This window comes from Meriones unguiculatus, chromosome 6 (genome assembly GCF_030254825.1).
Source record: "Meriones unguiculatus strain TT.TT164.6M chromosome 6, Bangor_MerUng_6.1, whole genome shotgun sequence".
Classification (NCBI taxonomy): Eukaryota; Metazoa; Chordata; class Mammalia; order Rodentia; family Muridae; genus Meriones; species Meriones unguiculatus.
In genome coordinates this window covers 21,285,695-21,310,995 of record NC_083354.1, presented here as the reverse complement: position 1 = coordinate 21,310,995, position 25,301 = coordinate 21,285,695, and the positions used below count along the sequence as shown (strand labels likewise).

Below are 25,301 nucleotides of genomic sequence, written 5' to 3'. Positions count from 1 at the left end.
CATCCCCGTGCTGGAGAGCTCCGGGACCCCAATATGATGTCCTAACTCCTCTCTGTACCACTCCATGCCCGGACTCACTGAATTGTTCTTTGCTCCCCTAGGTCATGGTTGCATTAAACCCAGGCCATTGCACTTACAGGCCTACGGTTGCAGCCTCACTCACTCCTTCACCCCGTGAAACATCAGGCAAACACTGTCCTCTAGGAAGGGAAGCCTTTCCCACCTTCAGGCCCAGAACCTGTTTTCTCACAGCTCCGGGTCAAGTGTTACCTTCACACTCCCTATACTCCCTGAGGAGGAAAAGGCCTCCTCAGAGCCTTTTCCACCTCAGAGCAGGATTCCCATTATCCTGGATCAAGTGTATATTCCCCGAACCATGACCATCTCTGGGAATGTGAGTTGGGCTCCAATGTCCTGGCCACAGCAGGCGCTAGAGCGTGCAGGTAAGGTCCCTGTTGGCCTTTTGACCTGATCTGGTCCTTGCGTAGAGAGGATGTGAATTTTGATAGGCAGCAGCCAGCCTCACCCAGCTACATCCTACCTCCCTGAGTCTTGGGCTATCCCTCTGAAGAATGGCCACCTGCCTTTCCTAGGCCTGCTGAACACTGAGGGGTGTGCTGGCAGCACAGGACTGCCACTAAGGAGACTCAGCAAATGGCAGGCTCTCTCACCCCATTTCCTTATCTGTCCCCCCCTCCTCCAGGCTTCTCACTTTTGTTTTGGTGGTTGTCAGCTCTAAGCCCGTTTTTGTTATTCTTATTAAGTCAGAGACATAAAACCTTTATTACCAATTGGCTTAGAGAGTGTGGGTTAAAAGGCATCCTCTTATTCATTGGTGGCCATTCCAACACCACTTTTGGTTGTGATGGTGAGTCTTTAACACCCCCACCTTGAGATTAGGAATGCTTCATCTTTTTCTAAGTCTGTCTGCCCTGAAAACAAGGACTCCTGGCCAAGGATCCGCCCCCTCACACAGGAAAGCTGGAGGTGACATTTTTGGCCTCAGCTGTCACAAATGGAACCTAACCTTCCTGTGGTGGGTCTCTAGGCCGAGCGCCTCATATGCACTCTTCTGTATTTAGGTGTTCAGTCTTCCAGCGACATGCCAGGGCAAAGGCTGAGCTGCCTGGTCAGGGGCACACTTGTTTCAAAGGGAAAAGGAGACCATATCTTGCTACCCATTCTATCTTCCTGTGTCAGCGAAGCTGAGTGGAACGAGATGGCACCCTGGGGCTTAGCCCTCCCTACCCATACGTACACACACACACACACACACACACACACACACACACACACACACCCTTGGTTACTGTGGAGATGGATGGTTGGCACTCAGGGCAGAATTTCTCCCCCATGATGAAGACACTCTCCTCCCTCTTTTTATCTCCCTCCACCCCCACCCATTGTCATGAAACCTTCACACAAGTTCATTCCTTTAAAAGTTTATTTCTGATGAATAAAAAAAATAATTTATGTGAGTAGATAAATTAATTCATGGGATTAAACATTGTGACAAGGGCAGAGCTTCCCTTTCTTGTCTCTGGGAGACACGGCTACAGAGGGCCTCGCATGCTGTTGCTTCTTGGTGGGCAGGGGGCTGGGTTCCAGGAAGACCAGATGCAACCTAGCCCGCCTCACAGAAAAGCGACACCTCTTCTTCCTACTCTTGTCAGAGTACCGGAAGGCCCACCTTCATGCTCACTCCCAACGACTATAGCCTTAATACACCAAGTGCAAGCTCAGAGCGATAGAGCCCCGGTGTCGGGATGTGTGGAGGATGCCTTCCCTGGCAGCGGTTGCTGACTCTGTGGAGAGGGAAGACCTGAGCCGCCAGCACAGCCCCCAAGACTTCGGCTTTCAGGACTCTGGAAATGGTTGCCTCTCAGCCTGAAAGCAAACATTTCCTTCCAGTTCCTTGCATCTTGCTCAGCCTCTTACATGTATCTGTACCCTCTATCACAGACTGTTTTGTTTTCTGTAGTGGTCTGAGCAGGGCACAGACAGTCTGTGCTGGGATCTTAAACTCTGCATCTCAGAGGTGCTGCCGTAGCCTAGAATTGCAGAGCTCAGGGAGGTTTGGGGGACTACTGCTAGGGAGGAAAGAAGGGCGAAGAGAGCACGTCTCACCATCTCCACCCTGGTTCCTTCATGAGGTTTCGGTTCTGGAGTCACTTAGGTGGTGGCAATAAATACATTCCTTCATGTGGTGGTACTTACTGGCTAAATTTCATACGTGTTGATGGGAACAAACCCAGGACCACGCACCTACTAGGCAAATATTCTAACACGAAGCTACACCCACTAGCCTTTGGTTTTTTTGAGATAGGATCTTGCTACCCAGCCCAGGCTGGCCTTAAACTTATGATTCTCTTGCCCACAAGTGCTGGCATTATAATCGTATGCCACCACACCTGGTTATACTGGTTTGTTTTTTGTTTTTTTTAAACAAATTAGGAATTGGTTTCAGTTGCCTGCACTCTCAGCAGCTGATGGAGTGCTCAGGAAACAAACAGATGAATCTGATGGAAAGCTGAGAGGATTTTCTGGACTAAGAGCGTGTGCCAGCACAACTGCTGGTGGCTTAGCCCTGAGAGCCTGGCACAGACTGAAGCCAGGGCGGCTGCCTCAGGAAACCACCATGACAACTGGAGGACTGCCCAGGTCCAAGTATCTGCTTATGATGACCTCTACGACCACCCCCCAACAGGCCGGTGGAAGCGCTGCCCATGGCTGTCTGACTGAACACAGCCTCTGCATCCTGATCCAAAGACCTCTGAAAGGCACAAGCAAGCCAAACGTAATTTCCCAGCCACCAGGGACAATGTTCTTTTGATCATCAAAACTGGAAATTCTGGACAGAAAGATCAGTCTAAGGATTCCACGCACAATGTCAGCCTCCCTCATGGGACAGAGAGGTTGGAGAACACTCATCTGCATGCCTAGCCCCTCTCACAGTGGGATGAGTGCCATGCCCTAGGCCTTGGGCCACTTTGGCTTGAAACTACTTCAGAATGCAATCCACTGCACCCACATTCTTTCTCCCTTAGGAGCCAGATGTCCCCTCGGTGCCTAAGGGAACAACAGAAACAGCATGTGAGTAATGCCCACAGCCTAGCATTTTGGCCATTTTATGACATCTGGAGAGATGCAGCCAGCCACAGTGACATTCACATACCTGGACACAGCATGGGCAAGCAAGGGCTAGGTGAGAAACAGGACCGTGATGGTGGCGAGTGATACCTGGAAACCCCCCCCCCCAAAGTCCCTAGTGGCACAGCACTCCAGGCACACTCCTACTGTCCTGAAACTCTGCACAGCTGGAAAGAGCCTTTGGCTTTTCATCCTTTAGAGGTCTTCTCTCTTATCCTTATCCTTATCGTGGAGGTTTTAAATGACCCTGGGGCAAGGGCAGAGAACTCGGCCTGTGTCCCTGCCCTGCCCCTGGGACATCCAAGGTGACAAGGGACAGGTGGAAGGAGGGATGAGGGGCAGCTGCCCGGTATAGGAAAGAGGGTGAGTGGGCTGCAGGAGGGCCTCCTGTCCTACCATGAGAGGCCACATCTTGATCATGAACTTTGGGGTCTGGATTAACAGTTTTGGAAAGTACCCACCCAGAGAAGACATGAAGAGTTACACTCAAAGAGGATGAGCAGGAGCATTTGCTTCTCCAGGAGCTTCAAGGCCCCCAGCACCCGGCCCCCCGCCCAGTGCCCAGGGCTCTCCAGCAGCCCTCCTCTATTGCCTCTGATGCTGGCGTGCCCTCCACTTGCTGCTCACTCACACCACACTTTGTATAACCTTCTACCTGTCTGGGAGGGATCTCTATGTGCCGCAATTATCCGTCTCTACACATCTGGGAAGCTGTCAGATGTAATTATGTTTTAGAGCTGCAGCACGGAAGACTCATCTGGCAAGGCTGAAGGCTGATTCTCCCTTTTTTCCTTTTGAGGACCAGAGTACCGGTATTTTCTCTTTGGTTAAAAAAAAAAAAAAAAGTCCAGACACAAGCGCTGAGTGCATCTCAGAGTGTAGCACTGGTAGCGCTAAGGGAGGAGAAAGCCTGCCTTCTGCAGCCACTACTCTTGAAAAACTGCACGCCTCTATTACTTTTTCTCCCCACGCAGCTGCCTATCTCACGTAGCCAAGGCTGCTCTATACCTCACTGGGAAGCCAAGAATAACCTTGATCTTCCGATTCTCCTGCCTCCACCTCCCTAGTGCTGGGATTACAGGCACGTGCCACCACACCAAGCTTATGTGACACCAGTGACGGGACCCAGGGCTCTGTGCACACTAGCCAGGCAAACACTACCAACGGAGCCCTGGCCCAGCATGACCCTACTAACTCTTCATGAAATCACTAAAACATGCCAAGACATAGTATTTAGCCCCTTGGCCTCAGCTCGTTCATCCTTCATCCATCTGCTTGGGTTAGAAGCTCAGATCAACTGTAAACTCAGGGATCTAGGATGTTTTTTCCAGAAGAGGGCCCTGAGAGGGAAGACACGAGGGGAAGAAATATGTAGGGCTGAAAGCTCAGCACCCAAATGATGTACTGTGACGACGCCCAGGCAACAACAAGCTGTCACTCAGGCCCGTGTGGATTTAGATTTGGGGAATATTAAGATACAGGGTAGGAAATACCCTCTTGGGGTCGAAGGTGAAAAAGTTCAAAACACACAGCTTCCCGTCTTGAACGGGGCTCCTCTGAAGAGCACAGACACTGATAATGGCGCTCGACCATGGGAGAGTCCTCATTCCCTCCTAAGTCCTACCTCACTCTTCCTCCGGGAGGCGCCCCACTGAGAGCCGTCAGGGACACAGCTGGTGTGCGTGCATCTACATAAACCGAAACAGCCTTGCAGAGGAGGAAGGAGCCCAGTCTTTTATTCTGGCCCCTGCCCACCTGACCCTGGCCACTTCCCACAACTCTGCCCTTTGGATTACGGAGGGGAAAAAAAATAAAAATAAAATAACTTCCATTTTTCTGGGCCACAGAATACAAGATGGGTGTAGATTGTACGAGGAGCTTACACACTGAGGCAAGAAAAGCGTGCAAACGGGGCGGGGGTTCTTCACCCCCATGGGTGAATCAGTGCTCCAAACTTACAAGGACCTCTGTGACCTTAGACCCCAGAGTCCACCTGGGAGTGTTTCTGGCTTTATTAACAGTGTCCAGCTGCAGCTTCTGTCTTCTCTCTCCAGAGAGGATATCTGTGTCCATGATACTGACGATTCCTGGGAGCCATTGTGGGTTAGTACTGATGTCCTTTTCCTAGTGTGATTTCACAGAGAGGCCCTGGAGCAGTCTTGGAGGACAGAGAGTAAAGGTGTCCGAGAATGACATAATACTGACTTCTCTCTTTTTGCTATCAGTCCATGAAATGCGCACCCCTCTCTCCTGAGATACAGCGAGGCCTGAGGGGAGCTGCGGGAGCTGCGGGAGGGACACTGTACCGTGTGACACCATGATCATGCAGCCGATGGTGACAGGAGAGGTGAGAAAGAGACTCCAGGTGGAGGGCCAGCAGTTTCCAGGAAGTTCCTGGCTCTCGGGAACACTGGTCTGTCCAGTTCTTGCTGTGGGGGTGGGAACCACCTCCTGGGGCTCGCCATCGTGGGCGGGGCTTAGCCCTCATCTTCCCTCAGCTCGGTGGGTAGGAACTTATACTGCTGCTGGCGGATCTGGGCCAGCTTCTTCCTGGCTTCCTCCAGCTCTCGTTCTTTCTTCAGCATTTCTTCCTGGGCTGCGATGATCTGGAAGGAAAACAACAGTAGGGTAGACCTGAAGCTTCTGTGGAGAACTCTGTCTTCCACAGCCCCTCCACTGATGGATGCAAAAGAACATTTAGAAAAAAAATATTTTATGTGTGTTGAGGGTGTGTGCATGTGCCATAGCACAGGTGCGGAGGTCAGAGGACAATATGCAGGAGTCAGTTCTCTATTTCCTAGGGAACTCAGGTCTCCAGGCCTTTACCCACAACCATCTTTACTTGCTAAGCCATAATACTGGCCCAGGAACAGCATTCTTAGCTCTGGAAACTAGCCTATACCGCAGCTAGGTTTTGAGACCAATGACTCAACTGAGCAGAAAAAAAAAACAAAAAATAAACCAAGCTGACTTCTGGGTAGGGACGTAGCAGCAAACACCTGCATCCACACCGGGCTTGGTGTCTGCAGTTGACTTAGATTGTCCCGTCACCTTTGTGGCTCACCTGTCAAGTCCTGTGTTTACAAGGAGGGGCCTGCGGCTGCGAGACATGGGCCATTGCAGTGACTTGGTTGGTAGAGAAGGGAGGAGCTCGTGCAGGATGCTAAGGCTAAGACCCTCGACCACTAGGTGGCCTTCATATAGGGTTAGCCCTTAGTATCTGTTGGGGATGAATTCCTGGACTCAGAGTCCTAGTTGGCTGGACCCCAAATCCATGGAGGATCAAGCCCTTGATATAAAATGGCACAGTATTTGCATACAACCTATATATCACCTCCTGCACTTATTTACTTAGTGAGCGAATGCATCTGTACATATATGTGCAGGTTCATGTGTGTATACGTGCACATGTGTATGTGGCTGCACATATATGTAGAGGCCAGAGGTCAACTTTGATTGTTGTTCCTCAGGGGGCCATCAGCATCTCTCACTTTTATCTGGAACCAGGCCTGCTGGCTGGCAAGCCCCAGGGGCCTGTCTGTCTGCCTCCTCAGCACTGGTCTTACATATGTGCACACCGTGCCTCTATTTTTAAACATGGGGTTTGGGGATCCAACTCAGGTCCTCATGCTAGCATGGCAAGCACTTTACCCTCCAAGCCATCTCGTGCATATTTTAAATACTCCCCAGATGACTTTTGAGCCTGAGTGTAATGTGAGTACCGTGCACACGGCTGCTAGCTACGCTGCATTGTTTAAAAAACGACCAGAAAAGTGGCCCCTCTACGTTCAGTACAGTTGCGGGTTTTCCTGACTAGTTTTAAGCCGCTATTGGTTGAATCCAAGGATGTGGAAGCTATGGATAGGCACAGAGGATAGAATGCATGTATTTCGTGCTGTGAAGGTCTAAATCTGAGGCATGCTCGTTAGCTGGGGCCTTGAGACGAGGGTAAGTTTGTGTTAAGAAAGCCAAACAAGTTCCCCTCAGTGGACCTTTCCAGAATGTCTACTACGCCAACAAGTTTACGGATCGAGATGGGGGTACTAGGTGCAGCAGTACTGTCCAGATTCAGCTGATCAGGGACCCTTTTATATGACACTTCTAAAGGAACAAGTGAATAAAAGGCACTTTCTGGTAAAAAACAAAACCAACCTGGTGTACAGCCAAGACCTGGCGTAGTTTGGGAGGGTCCAGGCAGACATGGAGAACACCCGCCTGGGGCCGCTAAGAACAACAGCTCCATGTATCTGATATATCTAAATCATCCAAAAACTGCAGGCCCGGCTCCCTGGCGTTTCCTCTTTTTTTCCACACAGGAGAACACAATCCTGCCTAAGGCAACCTCAAGTCCTTTCCTAACAGTTCTGGGAGAGAGAAGGGTTCATTCTGCCTGTGGAGGGATTGAGCAGGCGGCCATCCCAAAGACACCACTGCTGTACTCTAGGCTACTTTCTGTTCCTTTCCTTATAATAGAATGCCTGAATTTTAGCTAGGTACATGACTACCCAGGAAAGAAGCCCACGTTTCCCATTCTACTGCTTGGTAACTGCATGTTGACCAATGGTACGGGGAATTTTGTAAATTCTGGCGCTTGCTCATTTCCCTCTTTCTGACAGATGGGACACTGAAGTTGGTCATCTTGGACCCGGTTGCCAGGGGCAACATCTAGGGAGGGAGAATAAGGTGCAGGGTGCAGTCTGGGTCTCAAACATGGCAAAAGCATCACACCCTTCCTGTAGAAGCGATGGGCTTGCCTCCTGTTTAAGGCTGTTTTGTTGAGGATCTATCATACTATGACCCTCATCTTGGCAGCTGCATGCTGTTTAGCCACTTACCTGAGCGATGCCGCCCACAAACTTTGTTTTCACGACGACATCGTCATCATCAGCTTTGCCAAATGCTGCCTTCTGGGCTGCACGGACAAGATTGTCTGAGGCTCTTTTCACAGCGTTTCCTGCTGCCTAGACAGGGAACAAGACACACGTGACTTCATTAGCAAGAACAGACATGAAGTTCATGAGACCAAGTTAAACACAGAAGTTATCTGGAGACAGTGAGATAAGTCAACAACTCCAACACTGACATCGACTGAATCACAGATCTTTCAGTGGTGAACTGAGATACAGTTCCTGGCTCCCCAAAACATGTGCTTTTTCTTCTTCCGTTTCCTCTTCCTCCTCTTCTTTTATGCTTTTCTGTTTATGTGGGGTGCATGTGTGTGGGTATGGAGGCCAGAGAATGACCCCAGGCCACCTACTTCCTTTGAGACATTGGTCTGAAACTTATCAGTTAGATTAGACTTGCCAGCTAGTGTTGCTCATCTCTACCTTCGCTCATCTGGATTACAGGCTCAGCTTTCTTATGCAGGCTCAGCTCCTCATACTTAGAGTGAGCACTGTATGACTGAGAGAGCTCTCTGGCCTGAGCACATGCTTTTGAGGGGGAAATAATGATCATACAAGTGGCCCATGCTTATAACAGAAATATACTCAGGGGCTGTCCCTGTAGCCTGGAAAGCCATCTCCCCTTGGTCCTGACTTCGCCTGTGTTTGAAGTCATGGCCCAGATTTCACAGTTCTCTGCATGCCATGGTCCTGGCTCACGTTCTTTCTCAGAGTCCTTAGGTGCTCCCTGCTGACTTCTTTACAGCCCTTGCCACACCTGGGTCTCTCTGACAGGGACAGCTCTATTCTGGGCACTAACAACTTGAGGGCAGGGGCACAATTAAACTCTTTGAACATCCAGAACTGGCTACAGAGGCTGCTCAGGGTTGGGATTCACTGAGGGTTTCCTGAGGGAATGGAGGGCTATGAATGCACAAGCCAGGGAACACCCGCTCGTGTGTGGGGTGAACAGCCTCGCAAGCAACGAGACTTTATGGATCTGCTCTGAGTCACGGCGAGGCTTATGCCTTATGAACAAGATGAAGAGACTGCAGGAGCTGCATCTTGAAAAGTCTGTCATCTCCACCTTTTTATTATAGACTCTTGACCATTTTACTTTATTCTTGTGTGTGTGTGTGTGTACGCGCGCGCGCGCGAATGCATACAGGTCAGAAGTTGGTTGGCCAGTGAGCCCCAGGGGTCTTCCTGCTTCTGCCTCCCTCGTGCTGGGCACATGCCACTGTGTCTGGCTCTGGGTGCTGGGGTCAAAACCCTCAGGGTTGTACCTGCAAGCGCTGTACCCACCGAGCCATCTACTCAGCTACAGTCTATTCTTAATCCTCAGGGAGTGGACCATGAGGAGCTGCCTTCTGCAGTTGGGGTTTGGAATTATCTTTTAGTGGCAACCAAAGCTTCAATAAATCCCCAGTGTTCCTTGCCCATCTCTCTCGGAGTGAAGAGTTTCAGGTCTGAGGGATAGCCAAGCCTTTGATCTTCAGCCTCCACTCCCAAGCGCTAGTCTCACAGCTTACAGCACCACCCCTGTTTTATGTGGCACTAGGGATTAAACCCAAGTCTGAACGCCTGCCTGGCAAGCACTCTGCCAGAAAGTCATGCCCCTAGCCCTGAAACCTAGAGCTCTCTTAAGTGTTTTCCTCGGAGCATCTCCCATATGTACAAGTCCCAATTCCAAGGGAAAATAAGGATTTTAAAAATCATATGAAACTTTTGAGTCCTCAAGAAGCACCTGGACTTTCTGCCCTATATGATTTTATTCATGATGTACATACCAGATACTTTTAAGCAATAAAATTATCTATATAATGATACTTATCACAGTAAAACTCTAGAAAACTGGAAACACACAATGTCTGAAGCATGGGGCAAACGGGCAAAGTCAGCTGATGTGAAACCATGCAATCACTAAAAACAGGACTCATGAAAAATGGAGCCTCCACCTCAAGGAACAAATGTGCATGACGACACGTTATGTGACAAGAAAGCAGATGTATCTGCTGTGAGCATAACCAGACACAATCATCTCATGTACATGACGAGATAAATAGGAAGCAAACATCTGTGTGGGGGCTCTGAGGCAATGCGATGTTTTTCCATTTCAAATCAAATGTTCCCTTCATTGGGTTTAACACAGTTATTTAAAATCCCATTTGATATATAGTGTGTGAGTGTGTGTGTGTGGTGTGTAAGCGCACACGACCTGGGGAGGTCTGAAGAAGACTTGTGGGAGTCAATTCTCTCCTACCATGTAGATTCTGGTGGTTGAGTTCAGGTCATCCGGCTTAGCAGCAAGCACCTTGACTCCCTGAGCCATCTTTACAGCTCCCAAATAGTTTTATAGTTTAAAACAATCAGAACAATGTATACATATGGGAAAAGACTTGATTGTTATGAACATGCTTTCTGGGTTCTGGGAAGGAAACCGTAGCAACTTCCCTAAATCCCCTCTGTGTTTCTTGCCCTGCTGGAGTAAGCACCACCTGAGGGCCTCCTCTGAATCAGGTGCCATGAAGAAGGGTACCTGAGATGCCTTGACACACAAAAATAAAGGCAGAGGTGCCATATGACAGGAACCATAGTTTCTGTAGCCAGGCCAGGGCCTCTGGCAGGACAGGGGAGGGAGTCAAGAAGAGTTTCCCAAAAGAGGTGACTTTGAGCTGAGTCACAGAAAATGAATGGGAGTTTCCTGGATTGGGCTGGTGAGAGGCCAGACCATTCCAGGTCAGTGATGGCTCACAGGCACCAGCCCCGAAGGCCCGACTGCTCTGTGGATGTGGTGGGCAGTGGCTGTGGGATGCATGGATGCAGACGGCGGAGGATGAGGCTGGAGACTGACACAGAGCTGGCTGATGGAAAGCCTGGTGGGTCATGCCAAGGAAGTGAGACGGTCCCCTTTGGCGACACTTACCCGCTCCAACAGGAGTATTTTCCCACCAGCATCACTGACCATTACCTGTAGCCGCTTCATGGCCTCTGAATCCTGGTCGGCCTTCACCTTGCAGGCCACCAGCAGCTGAGCAGTTGAAGCTGCAACCTGCTTAGCGGATGAGATGAGCTTTTCTTCACTGGCATGTCCCTGCACAGAGGCATTGGCTGCCTCACAGAGGCTGCTGGTTGCTGCCGCCACCATCCGGGCCTGAGGACAGTCAACAGAGAAATGAGCCAAAGCCCAAACCTCCCTTGGGGATATCCACAAAGCAAATGAGGAGGAAGAAGAAGGCGACTCACGGCAGAGATCAGCCCCTGTGACCACTGTCCGTCGTCAACAGCATTGGCAGGGATGGAGCCCACCTGGTGAATGGAGGAGGGAAGTTAGCCATGAGCAAGGTAGCCGTATCCACCGCAGACACCCCACGCCCTTCAGCTAGCCATACAGCAATGGACCAGTCACTCCTCTCATGGGATCCTAGCCACAGATCCACCTGCTGGCTTATCTGGACTGGCCCCACATACACAAAGGACAATGGCTCCCACTTGGCTGCTGGATACCACTTTTCTAGGAAATGATGGTTTGGGGCTAGCTCCGATGCTGACTTCCTCTGTTGACCTTTCTTTTGTTACAAACCCTAAGGTTTCCTCCTTCAAGGGTCAAGGGCATTTAAATCTTTCCTGCTCACACCTTGAAAACCCTGGTGTGAGATTCTGGGAGAAGATATGTAAAATATCTCCCTCTATGAAAATATGGGAGATATTTTTTAAAATACATTTTTTGGTAGTGGAGAGGACAAAGGGGCTTGACAGAAGAGTCACTTCTGCTTCTACTTAGAAATCACAGTAAATGGGATATTTTTTTTCTGTCCAGACCTAGAAGGTATTGGTGCAGGAGGTCAGAGATGAGTACCTCAACTTGAAAACAAGACTGGGGATCCATCAACAATGACAGATACCTCCTGAGTGTCAGGCAAACCCCCAAGGTCTTCATATAATCCTACAGCTCCCCTAAGACCATCCAAACTTCCTTTCCCAACTTTTAATGCCTGTACAAACCAAGTCCCGTGGAGGACAGAAAACCTACTACATTCAAGGGAGATTCTCTGGTATATAACACTCTGTTTAGCATAGTCTGTCTTTTACTATGGAGGGCAGAAGGCAAACACTTCAATCTATGGGTCTCTGTAGGCTGTCCAGTCAAACAAGAACATGACGGAAATGCATGGCAAGACGAACACAAGGCAGGACCTACAGTGGTTCAGTGAGGAGCCCGTGGTCAGCCCACAGGCTTGGGTGGGAAGAGGTATATCCGATGAGCCTGGGTGACATACCACAAAGATGGTTTAAAGAAGAAGAGCAAGCATGTAATTTAGACTAAGAGGCACACAACTTCCTGGTAGAAGATGAAGAACCACTGGTCAGGCACAGCTTCTCGGTCTGTTCTCCAAAAGCCAACCCAACTCTTTGCGTACAAACAGCAAGGTCCTCAAAACACGCACACAAGTGACTGAATCTTCCTCAGAGCTACAACTCAACAGGCTTCTGGAATGCCTCCCGGAAAGACCCAGTCTGGGTAGAACGGCCCCATGGATGGGAACAACAGCACACATGGCGCATTTAAATGCTGAGAGGAAGCGATGCTCTCATGCCAGTGCAGGTGGACTGGGCTAATGATGGTATAGACCGTGGGAATCTCAGATTGAAGTTTAGACTGGCCTTGTGAGCCACAGGCTCAGCAAGGCACTATCAAGCCAACCAACATTCACTCAGTGGTCCTAAAACCAAGTGGAGGTGTTGGACTCGGGAAGTAGGATTATAGAGCCCCTGAACTATGACACTTACTAGGAAATGACGACAGTTTAGGCAGCCTAATGTACGGTGGGACTATAAGTGTCTCTTTTAGGCCCTCATCACTGCCTGGAGTGGGAAGTTTTCCTTAACAAGAAGCAGATGAGAGGCCTGGAAGCCAAAGCTTTCGCTCAGCTGGTAAAATCTAAGCAGTTTTCAGTGGTGGGGAAAAGACCTGTAACCCAGCAACAGGGTCCCAACATGCATTTCTTTTCTCAAGCCGAACATGTCTCCTCTGTCCCTCAGTGGCTCTCCCTCCTTGGATCCTCTGTGGCTTGGCCAACCAGGCTTACCCACCTTGCCTTGGGCTACCAGCTCCCTCTGCGCTGCTGAGGCTGATTTGACCAGGGCACTTGTGGCAGCAGCAATGGATTTAGCAGCTTCTAAGATCTGTTCTTCAAAATCCAGGTTTTCGTCTGCTTGCTATAAGAAAAAGAAAACCAAGTCATATGTGACACATATGGCCATAAGGGGCTCTTTCTGCCAAGCTACTTACTGCTTGATCACCTGGTTCTTCTGGTGCCTATTGCTTTTTGTTGACAAGCCACACCCAGGGCAGGGAGGCCTTGCCCTCTGCTGCCTTCCTTCCCCCTCCACTAGAAAGTGAAAGCTGTTAGTGGTAACATTCTACACACATTTGAAATCAGAAAGGGCTGAGACAAAGTGCTTCTCCAAACCACCGTCTTCAAAATGCAGTGTAAGACACTCGGAAGGCTCCAGAAACATCAATAACCCAACTCAAAGTCATCAACTATCAAGTCAAGCGAACGGCGGTGACATACTTGGCCAGAACCTCAGGCTCAAAAATGGGTTTGAGAAAAAAGGGGAGGAGATGGTTATTAGTTCTAAAAGCCTGACTGAGCTTCGATGAAAACAAAAGTAACTCAGGATCAACATTTCTGGGGGTGAGTTGTATGTCAGCCACGTGGTCGTGGGAGAGAAAGCAAGGCAGCTTCAGGGTGAGGTTTGTTCAGTTACCTGGCCGGCCAGGCTGGCTCCACCTCAGGAAGAGCCCTGGACACCACTGTGCAGGCACCAGGCACAGACCATAATTCACCACCACATCCCCTGATGCCAAAACCACCCCGGAAGTTGGGAAGGCACTCTGGGGAAACCAGGCAGGTATAACGATGGTGGTCCTAGGCTGCGTAGGATGGCGTACACAGTGGCAGAGCAGAGGGACCTCCGAGGTCCACTGGGTTAACATTCTGACTCTAGGTCAGTTTGGTTTGACTGTCCTTGGTCATAGCCAGTTGCAGATGTTAGGCATTAGGAGAGAATGGTTGGACACAGCAATGCTTCTCTTTGTATGTATACTAAAATCAGAATCAAATTTACTCCGTAAATATCTTATGTTTACAATTCAGTGGCATTAAGTATATTCACAATGTTGAGTAGCAACAGGACGTTTCTATGGACCTACTATCTGGCCAACCGTTTTGCTGCATATTCTGTGTGAATGCTCTCTTGCACTAACACTGTTTACTGAAATTAACTTTTATGTATGTTTGTATAGTGATAAAACACTAGGTTTGGTAAGGAGACCCGGCCCAGAGAACTACAAGGTACCCGATGGTGTAAGAGAAATCAAGGCAGTGTGGCTTCAAGGTGGGACACGGTTGCCCTAAGGTTGGTCGTGTGGCAGCTTGAAGAATCTGAACCACCATCTAAGACCTGTGTCCCTCTGAATTCAAAATTATGCGTATTTGCCAGATCAGGTTACCCCGAGGGCACCACAGAAAAGAGACTTGTACAGTTGGCCTGTGAAGTTCTTCTCTAGACTTCCGAACCCCTCCAACTTTTCCCTCTTCCCCCACCTCTCTGTATACATACATGTTTGTATGTAAGGGAAAAACAACTGTAAGTGTCACACTTTGAGCCTATCTCCATTTTGTTTTTTTTTTTTTAGACAGGCTCTCTCACTGGTCTGGGGCTAGTCAGTTCGCCAGCAATCTCCAAAATCTTGTCTCTACTTCTGCCCCGAGCTGGGATTACAAGTATGTACCACTGTACCCAGCTTTCCTTTTTTGTTGTTTTTTGTAACATGGGATCTAGGGCTCAAACTCTGGTCCTCATGCTTGCACAGCAAGTGTTTTTACTGACTGAGTCATCTCTGGACCCCAGATCCCTATTTTAAATAACTATGTCTTGAGCCTTAAAAAATATTGATTATGATAATTTTTTACAACTCATACTATCGAAATAAAAACTGAATGCACTAGAGAAGGGTGTGAGGAAGGAGAGCAGCATGCTGCAAGTTTCCAGAGAGAACTGGAGGCATGGTTCTTATTTCTCACAACAGTCTCCCTCAAAGGGTATTCAGGAGAGAAAGGGACTCAGCTTCGTAGGCTCATTCTGGGTGAGAAGAGCCAAGGACTTGTTTACTGCAATATAAAAACGACTTATTGTAAGACACAGGCATAAAAGGAACTCATATGCATAGGTCCCAAATATAGGACATCAAGTTTATACAGTGGCATGGAAATGCACATGAAAATATCTGTTGTATATATTCATTTAATGACCTGGAGAGTAAAAGGTTTTCTGCACATTCCTTCTATAGAAGAAAGTGAAGCATGTAACAGAGTAAGCTGTCAGGGGACTCACCAAAGAAGGCACTTTTCCCACTTTGCTGAGGAGGAAATGGAAGCCTGTGCTGGTCCCCACGCCTCCCAGACTCTTGCCTCAGTGGCCTCAGAGCCCAAGCTCACATTACAGCAGTAGCTGTAGCTGTAGCTCACATTACACCAGATTCTGATTTAAGCCTCACAAAAACGAGCTTTCCTTATAATTCAATGCACATAATTCCCACACACAAGGATCTCTGTCACCACTGATTAGAAGTCCCTCTTCTGCATCTTCTGTTGCCCTGCACGTTTGGATTTTAATTTTTACATTAAAACACACACACACACACACACACACACACACACACATGCATCTAACTTGAAAGTATTTTTGACACCCGTGGATTTTTTTCTACAATAGCAACCATTTTAATGTTTTGTTTTGCTTTTCTTTTCTTTCCATTACATCTCAGGACTTGCAAACAGACACAGTAGGCATTCATTATCTTCAGGAGCTCCTGCTTGGGTTACAAAGAGCTCCCTTATGAAAGGCAGCCTCTCAGATGCTCAGGCCCGGGTAGGGTCTTTTAAAGAGCCCTGGACCACTATCTCCCCACAACCAAGCTTGGGAGGAAACACCACTGTGAACTGCATGGAGCAGCCACCCTCTAGCTTCATGAACAGTGGGCTCTCCCACAGTGGGTAGACCTCCTGAAGGTGCAGCACTGGCCTGTGGTCTGTCTGCCAGCTCTGGTGCCTACTGACTGGCAGGATAGAGACCTCAAGTAGGGCAGTAAAATGGGAAGAAGAACATAGCCTTTGACATGGAGCAAAAAGAGGAAGGCTTGCTCTCTGAAGGGCTACCCTACAGAAGAAGAGTCCCAACCTGTATGTAAGGTGTGTTTGAGAACAGCCTCCCTCTGTGCTGGGAGAAGTGAAAGCACCGGTGTGGAGTGACAGCCAGGGACTCGGGCACCCTGAGTCCTCAGCCCTGCTCCCTTCACACAAAGCTCTCCTGTCTCCTCTCCAGGACGGCCGAGTTATCCCTTTCCTCTTTATCTGAGACCTTTTGCTGGCCCAGGACAGCAGACCTGTCTATAGACTGGGAATACTAAGGGCTTCGACATGCTTACTCCTGAGTTGCTTTCCCCAACAGCTGGGTCCTACACATGCCCTTAAAGAGCATGACTGGGTTGGTGAGATTGGTAACAGAGCCTGCTCCCAACCCTGGAAACCTGAGTTTGATCCCTGGAACCCATATGATGGAGGAGGAACCATCTTCTTAAAGTTGTGGGACATCCTCAGCCCCCCAGAACTGACTAGTTAAATACATTTAATTAAAAAAAAAAAAAACATGAATGCGCTCACACATATGGCTGCTTATGTTTCTTTATGATTACTGGCACCAAAGGAAGGCAAATGACCTTGAGAAGCAACAGGCTCACCAGAGAGTCCTTCTGCAGAGTCACCCATAGACCTGGATAGAGATGCACACTGTGCCACAGTAGGTCTGGGTGAGGCTCAGGAATCTTCTAAGAGAAGAGGTTAGGGACTCTGTAGAACACAGGTCAGTTAACGTCATTCTGCCATCCTGTGGTCTGCTTGCGGCTTATTCAGTTTGTGTTTCCCTTGTACAAAACCAGGCAGAAGAGCACATGTTATAAATGCCAGCTAAATGATTCAATGATCTCAGTCAAAGGAAGCCTTCCAAGCACCACAGTTCAGCCAGGAGACAATAATAGAAGAAAGGGCTAGGGATGTAGCTCTGTTAGCAGAGCTTGCCTAGCATATACAAGGCCCTGGGTTCGAGCCCCAGCACTTCATAAACTAGGTATGGTGAGATACACTTGCAATCTTAGCATGCCAGAGCTGGAATCAGGAGGGTCAGAAGTTCAATGTCATCCTCAGCTATATGGAGTATTAGAGGCCAGTCTGGTTACCCGAGACCAGTTTCTGACATTTAGCCACATGCACACAGACATCTGCAAACACAGGCATTTTATCAAGAAGCGCTCTGACTTAAATTTGTAGATAGAGAAAGCACCACCTAATGAAGATGGTCACTTGCTTGCTCTCATTCTTAGTACCATGTCCCTTTTTCTAGTCTCTTCTACTGTAAAAGCTGGCTCATCACCAGCTCCTTGCTAGCCTTGTCTTTTCTGGATAGTCTGGCTGTCGTCTGAGTACTCCTTAGGGACACTGTCCTGTCATTGGCTGTCTGCAGGGGCCACCATCTAAAGTCACAGAACTGCTTGGCAAGGCTTCACTCGGGGTTGGTTTCCGGCCAGTCTACTTCCCACACTCAGAAGTGAACCTGAAACCCCGAATTCTGCTCTGATATATTTCAAACTTCAGAGGCTCGAGTCCCATCGGGTGAGGAAAGGGGAAATGGTGTAGAGAGAGTAACCCTTTTCATTTTTATCTAATGTTTCAGTCTTTCGGGAACTTATTTTTGCAGTGACTCATTTATCTTCATTCCCTCCTGCCCAGTGGGCAGGATGCTGGAAGCAAATATTTCATCTATGTGAAACACAAACAACTCACAGCAGATAGTCAAGAACGAGTAACAACTAACTAAGTTCATTATCATTTCTACCCATCCCTGCCCCTTACACAAATGAGGCAAACCCTCTCTACCTCTGAGCTACATCTCCAGGCTCCTCATATTTTAAAAATGGCTTTTTAGGTGAAGCAAGTCTATTCGGATCCCGTGTTACACACATGGCCCCAGTTACAAATGAAACACAAAGCAAGGACAAAGCAAGCCTCAAGGGACATAATGGAGACAGGCACTGCTCCTGGCTTGTCCCTCGGCACCAGCCCAGGAAGTAGATAACTCAGAAACTGGTAAGTGTATCACACTGCCTAAACCACTTCCGGTCTGCACCACCCTTCTCTGGGCAGCGGCTCATCAGTTTTCTTTGGTCTCCAGCTAAGATACGTTTCCACCTCATATTAAAGTTTTCTAAGATGTTTACTGAAGTAAGCAGGAAGTGCATTCTCTTCTCCCTCAGGAGTCCTGTCTCCTTCCTGCTCTGTCTTTAGTGGCCCACCTACACTCCCTGATGTCCCCTGGGCAAGTGTGGGCAGGGTGAGCATTTGGTTCCATGGTCCTTCTTGTCAGCCCCTGGGACCCTTCACCTGGGACAGCCCTGAACTCTCCCTCAGTCTTAGCAAGTGTCTGTTAAGAGACTGTCTTTTTTCTTTCTTGAAACAGAATCTAAGGTATCCCAGGCTACCTCTAATTAGATACACAGAAGAACTGGAACTTCTGATCCTCTTGTCTCTTAGATTAGAGGCATGCACAACCAAGCCTGGTTCCTGGATGCTGGAGAATGAAGCCAGGACCTCATGTATGCTAGGCAAGCACTCTATCAGATGAGCTACATCTCCAGTCAACAGAGACCAAACTTAACAAAAAAAATTCTTCTTACTACTCTGTGTGTGTGCATGTGTGTCACACACATGTCATGGTGCAAGCGTAGAGGTTAGAGGCCAGCTTTCTGGAGCCGGTCCTCTCCTTCCACTGTGGGATCGGGGGATTGAATTTAGCTTGAAGGCACACTTTTACCCACTGAGCAGAATGGATGCTGTGAGAGCTAAGAAGTACCATGGCCATTTTCCGCACAAGCAGTGACATGGACCTAAGAGCTACTCAAGCTATTTACTCTTCATTCAGCTTATATCTTGTCTCCTTCTGTGTTAGAGTCCTGCAGCATGGCCACTGCTAAAACAAGGGCGCGTTAAGTCAGAAGTTGAGTTTGCAAATAAGGTTTGTTTATTTATTTACTTTTTGAAGTGTGAATGTGTTATATATAATTTAAATCTCCTCAAGGGGAGAAAAAAAAAGGAGGCCAACACCTAGGACCCCCACAACATGCAGGAGGTCTTTTCCTGCCCTAAGTGGAACAGGCAGCCATGTTTTTCCTTTCAGTGCTGAACCTGGCTACTACCGGCTTGCTTCTGGTTCTGCCGAGAGGTACTTTGGGGGAGGAAGCCTTGGCAAAAAACATGCAATGGCTATGTCTGATTGTGTTCTGAAGGACCCTTGGATGAGTTGACTGTAGAACTTCCTTCGTCCTTAATAGTTCTAACAAAAAGCAAATCTCCCAGAACAACTGCCCCCTGACCCCTTCAAAGGGCTGATCTCAGGGGAAGCTCAGCGTGACAGAAACCACTGTTGTGGAGTTAATTATTGTGGCTGAAGAGGTATCTCGTCTGCCATCAGACAGACAGTAAAGGAGTGAGTGCATGTAGCAGCCACTGGAAAAGACCCAAGCCTGCATGGTTAGTATGTTGGGAACAGTTTTCCCACGGAACACACTGCTTTATTACATATTTTTTTTTGTTATTTATTTTCAAAATGAAAAGTGGTAACACTGAGATGATCTCATAATTACTCTCCGAGTGATGAAAAAAATCTTTAAGATTGTTTCATTCTTTCAAAAAGGGGAAGGGAGGCACTTTGACATTGACACAGGAAGTACAGACAATAGAATCCTTCCAAGTATTAAATGAGACAAATTTGGCTTATTTTAGGAATCTCTGGTCTGAGTCTTCTATTCATCTAAGGACCTGAAAAGGACCTGGAGAGTTAGTGGGGAGCACTCTATCCTTATCTCCTGGCCTGGGAGCAATAACTGGCAAGCCTGTAGCTTAGCCATGTAGAACACACCATGTTTGCCTTCCCACTTCACAGAACACCTGCCTACCTTCTCAGCTTATCAGTGATGCAGGAATGCTGGCCAACTGCAAAGCTACTGAAAAAACAAAAAATGAAAATCCTATCACTTCCAGCGAGTGTGTTTCATCTGAAACACCTTTTAGAGCTACGCTTTAAACAAAATTGTAATAGCCTCCTACCTCTTTCCTATGGTCATTTGCCATTTCGGCTAAATAAATATGAGTGGACCTAAGGCCAAGGACCCTTGAGCTGTGGAAATGTGTGGTATAACAGCTGCTCCAAAAACCTACTCTGCCCAGCACCTGCGGACACACACACAGCACACTAACCATTGGGGAAGAACCCCAGGAGTCCAGGACTGAATGTCCTCCTCCTGTACTTCTGTCTGCGACCTCTCACTCCTTGTTTACCTTGTAGTGGCTTCTAGATTCTTCAAATGTCCCTTTCTGACAACCCTCGTCAAACTATTGTCCTGCCTCTGTGAAGGAAGGGGTCTCGCTCATGCCCAGTCACTACTGCTTATTAAAAGAGTTCTTTTCTCCTCAAACAATGACAACAACAAAACAAAACAAAAAAACAAGCCATTACCAGGTAGAGAGCACAGCTATGCTGTTTCCAGAAAACTGTGCTTATAAAGTCTTTGGGCTAAAGAACTCAGAATGAACTCACATATACCTCACAGACTCATTTATGGGAAGGAGTCAAAGCAGCCAGAGAAGGCTGATATATACCCTAAAGAATGCTTTCCAGGTCACAGCCCAACTTCCTGCCGCAGCAATTAGAATATGTGTTTACTTTCTGACTGCTGGGTTCTTCTAAATGTTATCAACCTCTGCTCAAGAGTTCACCTACAACAAAAAGCTCAACAGGACAGAACACAGTAGACGAGTATGTTAAAAATCAGGATAAAAATGAATCAGGAAGAAATGTCTAGATGGTTACAATCCTGACCTTTGTTTTATAGCGAAGACATGGGTTGGACTCTTCCATTTTCCCCCTGAATACTTCTCTTAAGGATTCCTCACTGCATACAACTAAGTGATAGAAAATATCTCTAGCTCCCAGGAACTACAATTCCTTTTGATAATAGACAGATAGTGTAGCACTATTGATACAGGTTGCTGTGGTTTGAAACAAATGTTCCCCACCCCCAGTAGGTTCATGGGTTTAAAACGGGCAATCTTCAGTGCCACTCAGGAAGGCTAAGGAAGTTTTAGGAGTAAGCCTTGCAGGAGGAAGCACTGGCCTTTGAGGTTTTATGGTCTGACTCCATTTGCTGTCCTGTCTCTCTTCTTCCTGACTGCCCCACCATGATGGACTGAACCCCTTCTAAACTGTAAGCCTAAATATACTCTTCTGCCTGAAGTTGATTTTTGTTGGGGTATTCTGTCACGGCCACAGAAAAGTAACTAAGACATGGGTCTTAAAGGCTACAAGAAGAAATGAGAAGAAATGGAATAAAACATAACAATGTATGTGCTTTGTCATCTAAACCTATTCGTGATTTTTCATGTATTCTTTCCTGCTGCCTTCTAAACTTTGATAGGACCCCCGGAGACAGGGCAAGACACTGTAGGAATATGCTTGATATATAGTTGGATTAAATAACAACCTAATATATCAAACATATCACACAGAGGCCTGCAGAAAAGGCATCCAGGTTTGACTGAGCTTGAGAATAGGTACAGTGCTGAAGGCTACGGCTGCAGGAGTCAGTCACTCTGCAGTATCTCCCAGCCTGCCTTGGGGCAATATGTGTCAGTAGGTGTGGAAAGGGTGCCATTAACAATACTGTTGGCACTTGCTCTGAGCCCAGGCCCCTTTCCCCAGTGAGAGGGGAGTCTACACATCTGTCCAACACTCATGCTGAGAGTGGTAAAAGGAGATGCTTCCCTGGTCAGGGCCCAAGGCTGGAACTACACCAGAACCATCTTCAGATGCCAGGGACTAGTCTCCTTTTAAAACGGGCAACCTGAGGACCAGGTGATCAGAACACCTGGAAGACTTCACCCCCTCCTCCCAAACTAGTCCTTAAAGCAGCACAGGTGCTCTGCAGAGATGGAGGAAGGTCACGGGCATCTATGTGCATGGAGGGGGGAGAGGGGAGGGGGAGGAGGTGGCCAGCGTCTCTGTGGCAGGGATGCAAAAGCTGCTGCCACTTATGGCACCCTGAGGACTTTTTCTTTTTCCTTGAAGGTTACAGGAGAGGATGGAGAAAAGTAACCTCAAAATATTGGTTGGTTTTGTTGTCTCGGTAGTAGTTTTTTAAGCTGAGGAAAAATGATTTTGTAAAACTACGAAGGTTATTATACATCATGGAAGAAGCTCCCCAAGATGGATGGCCCTCCTAGCAAAGCAAAACTTGCATGCTTTGGGATGATAAGATCCTCTGAGACACCTCATGGATAATGCCCACGTGGCAGGGACATCCGGTCACCAGGAAGACTTCTTCAGTGTTCTAGAGGTACCAGCCACCCTTCCCAATAGAGGGAGAGGAGCCACCTAAAGTAAACACTGTCAAATAAGGAAATGAAACCAACGCTCCTCACCTCCTCTTCAGAGAAGGGCTCCTCAGCTCTCCCATAAAACCTCCACTGCAAATACAGAACGGTCCTCGCTGGGGTGCTCACTGGCCTCCTCTAGCAGTCATCACTCATCCTGAACGTTTCTTAGTGTTCAGCATTGTTTCCCGGAACTTTAAAACACAGGACGTGTCCGTCCCCAACCCCTTCACAAACCTCTGCCGATCCTTTATTTCCAAGCATTACGCAGCTGTACCCATGGTAAAAGCTCTGAAGGACCCTAGAGAAGGACGGGGTGAGGGCTGGGGGGCACTTGAACAGAAACTCTCAGCATACAGAAGGATAGGGATGTTAACTGAGCAGCAGACCCCCTCACAGACTACAAATGCCACCTGACCGACACACGAAGCCTACCCCTGTGAAAGGGCCTCTTGGGATATACTAGACAAGCATAAGGACACGCAAATTCAGCCCAAAAGCTCAAAACCTTAGTTTAAGGCTCAGCATTAGAGTACTCTTTTCCAGTTCTATTACCTTGATTTGCAAAGCAAGAAAAAAAAAAAAAACAAAAAAACAAAAAACAAACCTAACCGGAAAAAGCAGTTGATCATAACCCACTTTCAGATCTTAAACTCTGATAATATCAGATCATCCAAGACCCCCACAGGGCCGGCATCGAAACCCCAGTAAACACAAAAGTCAGAGTTCAAAAATCTCGAATTACACCTTGATGAGGACAATTGGAAATGTGTTTGCCATCGAGGCCAGTACTTAGGAGACTGGTCTGAGCCAGGATACACGTGTGTGTCTCTGTATGGGAATGTGCAAGTGAGTACAGTGTCCGTGGAGCCAGAGCGGGAATGGGTTCCCTTAAAACTGGACCTTTCGTGGGTGCCAGGAACTGAACTTGGGTCCTCTGAAATAGCAATGGCAAGCGCTCTGAGTCATCTTTCTACTCCACAACCCCATACCTTTTATTTTATTTTATTTTATTTTATTTTATTTTATTTTATTGCGACAGTCTATTGTTGATCCTGGACTTACTAGTCTAGTTGGCCAGCAAGCCTCGGCAATCCTCCTGTCTTTGCCTACCCCCAGCCTTTTATGTGGGTGCTGGGAAATCCAAACTTGGGTTTTCAGACTTTCCCAGTAAGCTCTTTCCTGACTGAGCCATTTGCCCAGGCCTGTTGTTTCTAACAAAATAAGACACTCAATATTGTTATTTCTCTGTCAAAGGTACAGTGGGCACCAGTGAACTGAAGGCTGTCAATCTCCTATTTGCTAACAGGGACTTTTGACAGAGAACATCCGCCACCAGCTTTACATGGTGGAATTACATCAGAACTGCAGATGCTGTTTCTTTTCTGAGCAACCAGATGAGCTTTTCTTGGTTGTTACCTCGACCCATTCACTGCTCCCCACCCCCGCCCCCATAAAATGGTGCTGGGCAGGTGGAATGGTGGAATGGGTTTGCTGCTCCTGGATGCTTCCTGCTGCTTCTCTCCCTCCGTGGGGAGAGAGAAACTGTGACATGCTTAGCTCCACTGCACAGTCACCGCTGGAAGACAGACTGCGGGCAGACAAGTGACCACCGGTCACACTCACCTTTGGTTTTGCTCTTGGCTTCAGTTGCTCTAACTTCTTGGCAGCGGCTTCAATGGATGCCGCAGCTCCCAGTAACTCAGTTTCTGCAATGACGGTTGGGTCTTCCGGATCCACCCACTCTGTTCCTAAAATCAGTCCCAGGAAAGTCATTTTTGGTACGTGCAGACATGAGGGTACTGGTGTAATCACAAACAAAGTCTAAATATGCACCTTGGATGGCCTATGAGCCAGTTCTCTGAACAAGGGACCCTTATCCATCTAGCTCCCCATCATCTGGATGTAGGGACTAAGGGAGTGCCAATCTGCTTTTCTAAACCAGCTACATGTGTAGCCTGACCATAGCAATGGCTGTCAGCAGTCGCTTCAGATTTCCATGGCACAAGCCTTGAGCCCCACATTGCCTTCTGATTTATGCTCTTGAGTACAGGGACATCCCCAAGGTAAGGCTAGATAGGCAACAGAGCTTTGACATTCTCTTCAGGGAACATGGAAAGTTGTTTGGCCTTCAATGTGCTCTGTAGCCCAGCCAGGCTTCACACTTGCAATCATCTTGCCTGAGCTTCTAAGCATCTGGACCTACAGGCCTGCGGCCTTGAGGCTGGGTTCATGAGCATATTATCCAAATGACAAGAAACAGCAATAGCTTGACAACTACTAATATGGCTAAAAGTAAACGGCTCCCAAGAGAAGGGGAAAGTTCCAGATGGGTTATTTCACTCAAGTTGAGGCATTCAATATGAAGATGAGGGCAAAATCATACTATTTTACACATTTGAGAAAGAAAGAAAGAAAGAAAGAAAGAAAGAAAGAAAGAAAGAAAGAAAGAAAGAGGATTCTATGCTCTTCACTCCCACTATACTCCGGCTTGCATCTCCTGAGGAAGGACCCATCTTGGTTTCTCTAGGGAATGACATGAGGGCAGGACCTACCTTTCATGGCCTCCGCTGCCTGGATGAGCTCCGTCACAGCACCAGCAACCCTCTTGGAGAAAGCAGCCAGCTGGTGCTTGGCTTCTGGGGTTGGCTTCTGAAGGATCTGTGGGTGGTGAACACGTCAGGTGCGTGAGGAGGGCTGATGCCTGGTGGGGTACAGT

At 48.0% G+C, this 25,301-nt stretch overlaps 1 protein-coding gene across 4 annotated transcripts in view; it reads right to left on the bottom strand.

Annotated features, from left to right (window-relative positions):
* Positions 1 to 1,430: 1,430 nt before the first annotated feature.
* Tln2 (talin 2) overlaps positions 1,431 to 25,301 on the bottom strand; it is a 401,812-nt gene continuing 377,941 nt past the window's right edge. For 3 of the 4 annotated variants that reach the window (XM_060384836.1, XM_021638296.2, XM_060384837.1), the window contains 7 exons: positions 25,138 to 25,243; positions 24,209 to 24,333; positions 13,128 to 13,253; positions 11,280 to 11,342; positions 10,960 to 11,187; positions 7,986 to 8,111; positions 1,431 to 5,756 (listed from right to left, as the gene is read on the bottom strand). In XM_060384836.1, the coding sequence (XP_060240819.1) occupies positions 5,628 to 5,756; positions 7,986 to 8,111; positions 10,960 to 11,187; positions 11,280 to 11,342; positions 13,128 to 13,253; positions 24,209 to 24,333; positions 25,138 to 25,243 (903 nt within the window). In that variant the 3' untranslated portion in view covers positions 1,431 to 5,627. The remainder of the gene's footprint in view (positions 5,757 to 7,985; positions 8,112 to 10,959; positions 11,188 to 11,279; positions 11,343 to 13,127; positions 13,254 to 24,208; positions 24,334 to 25,137; positions 25,244 to 25,301) is intronic. The other variant, XM_021638297.2, reaches the window with a different exon arrangement.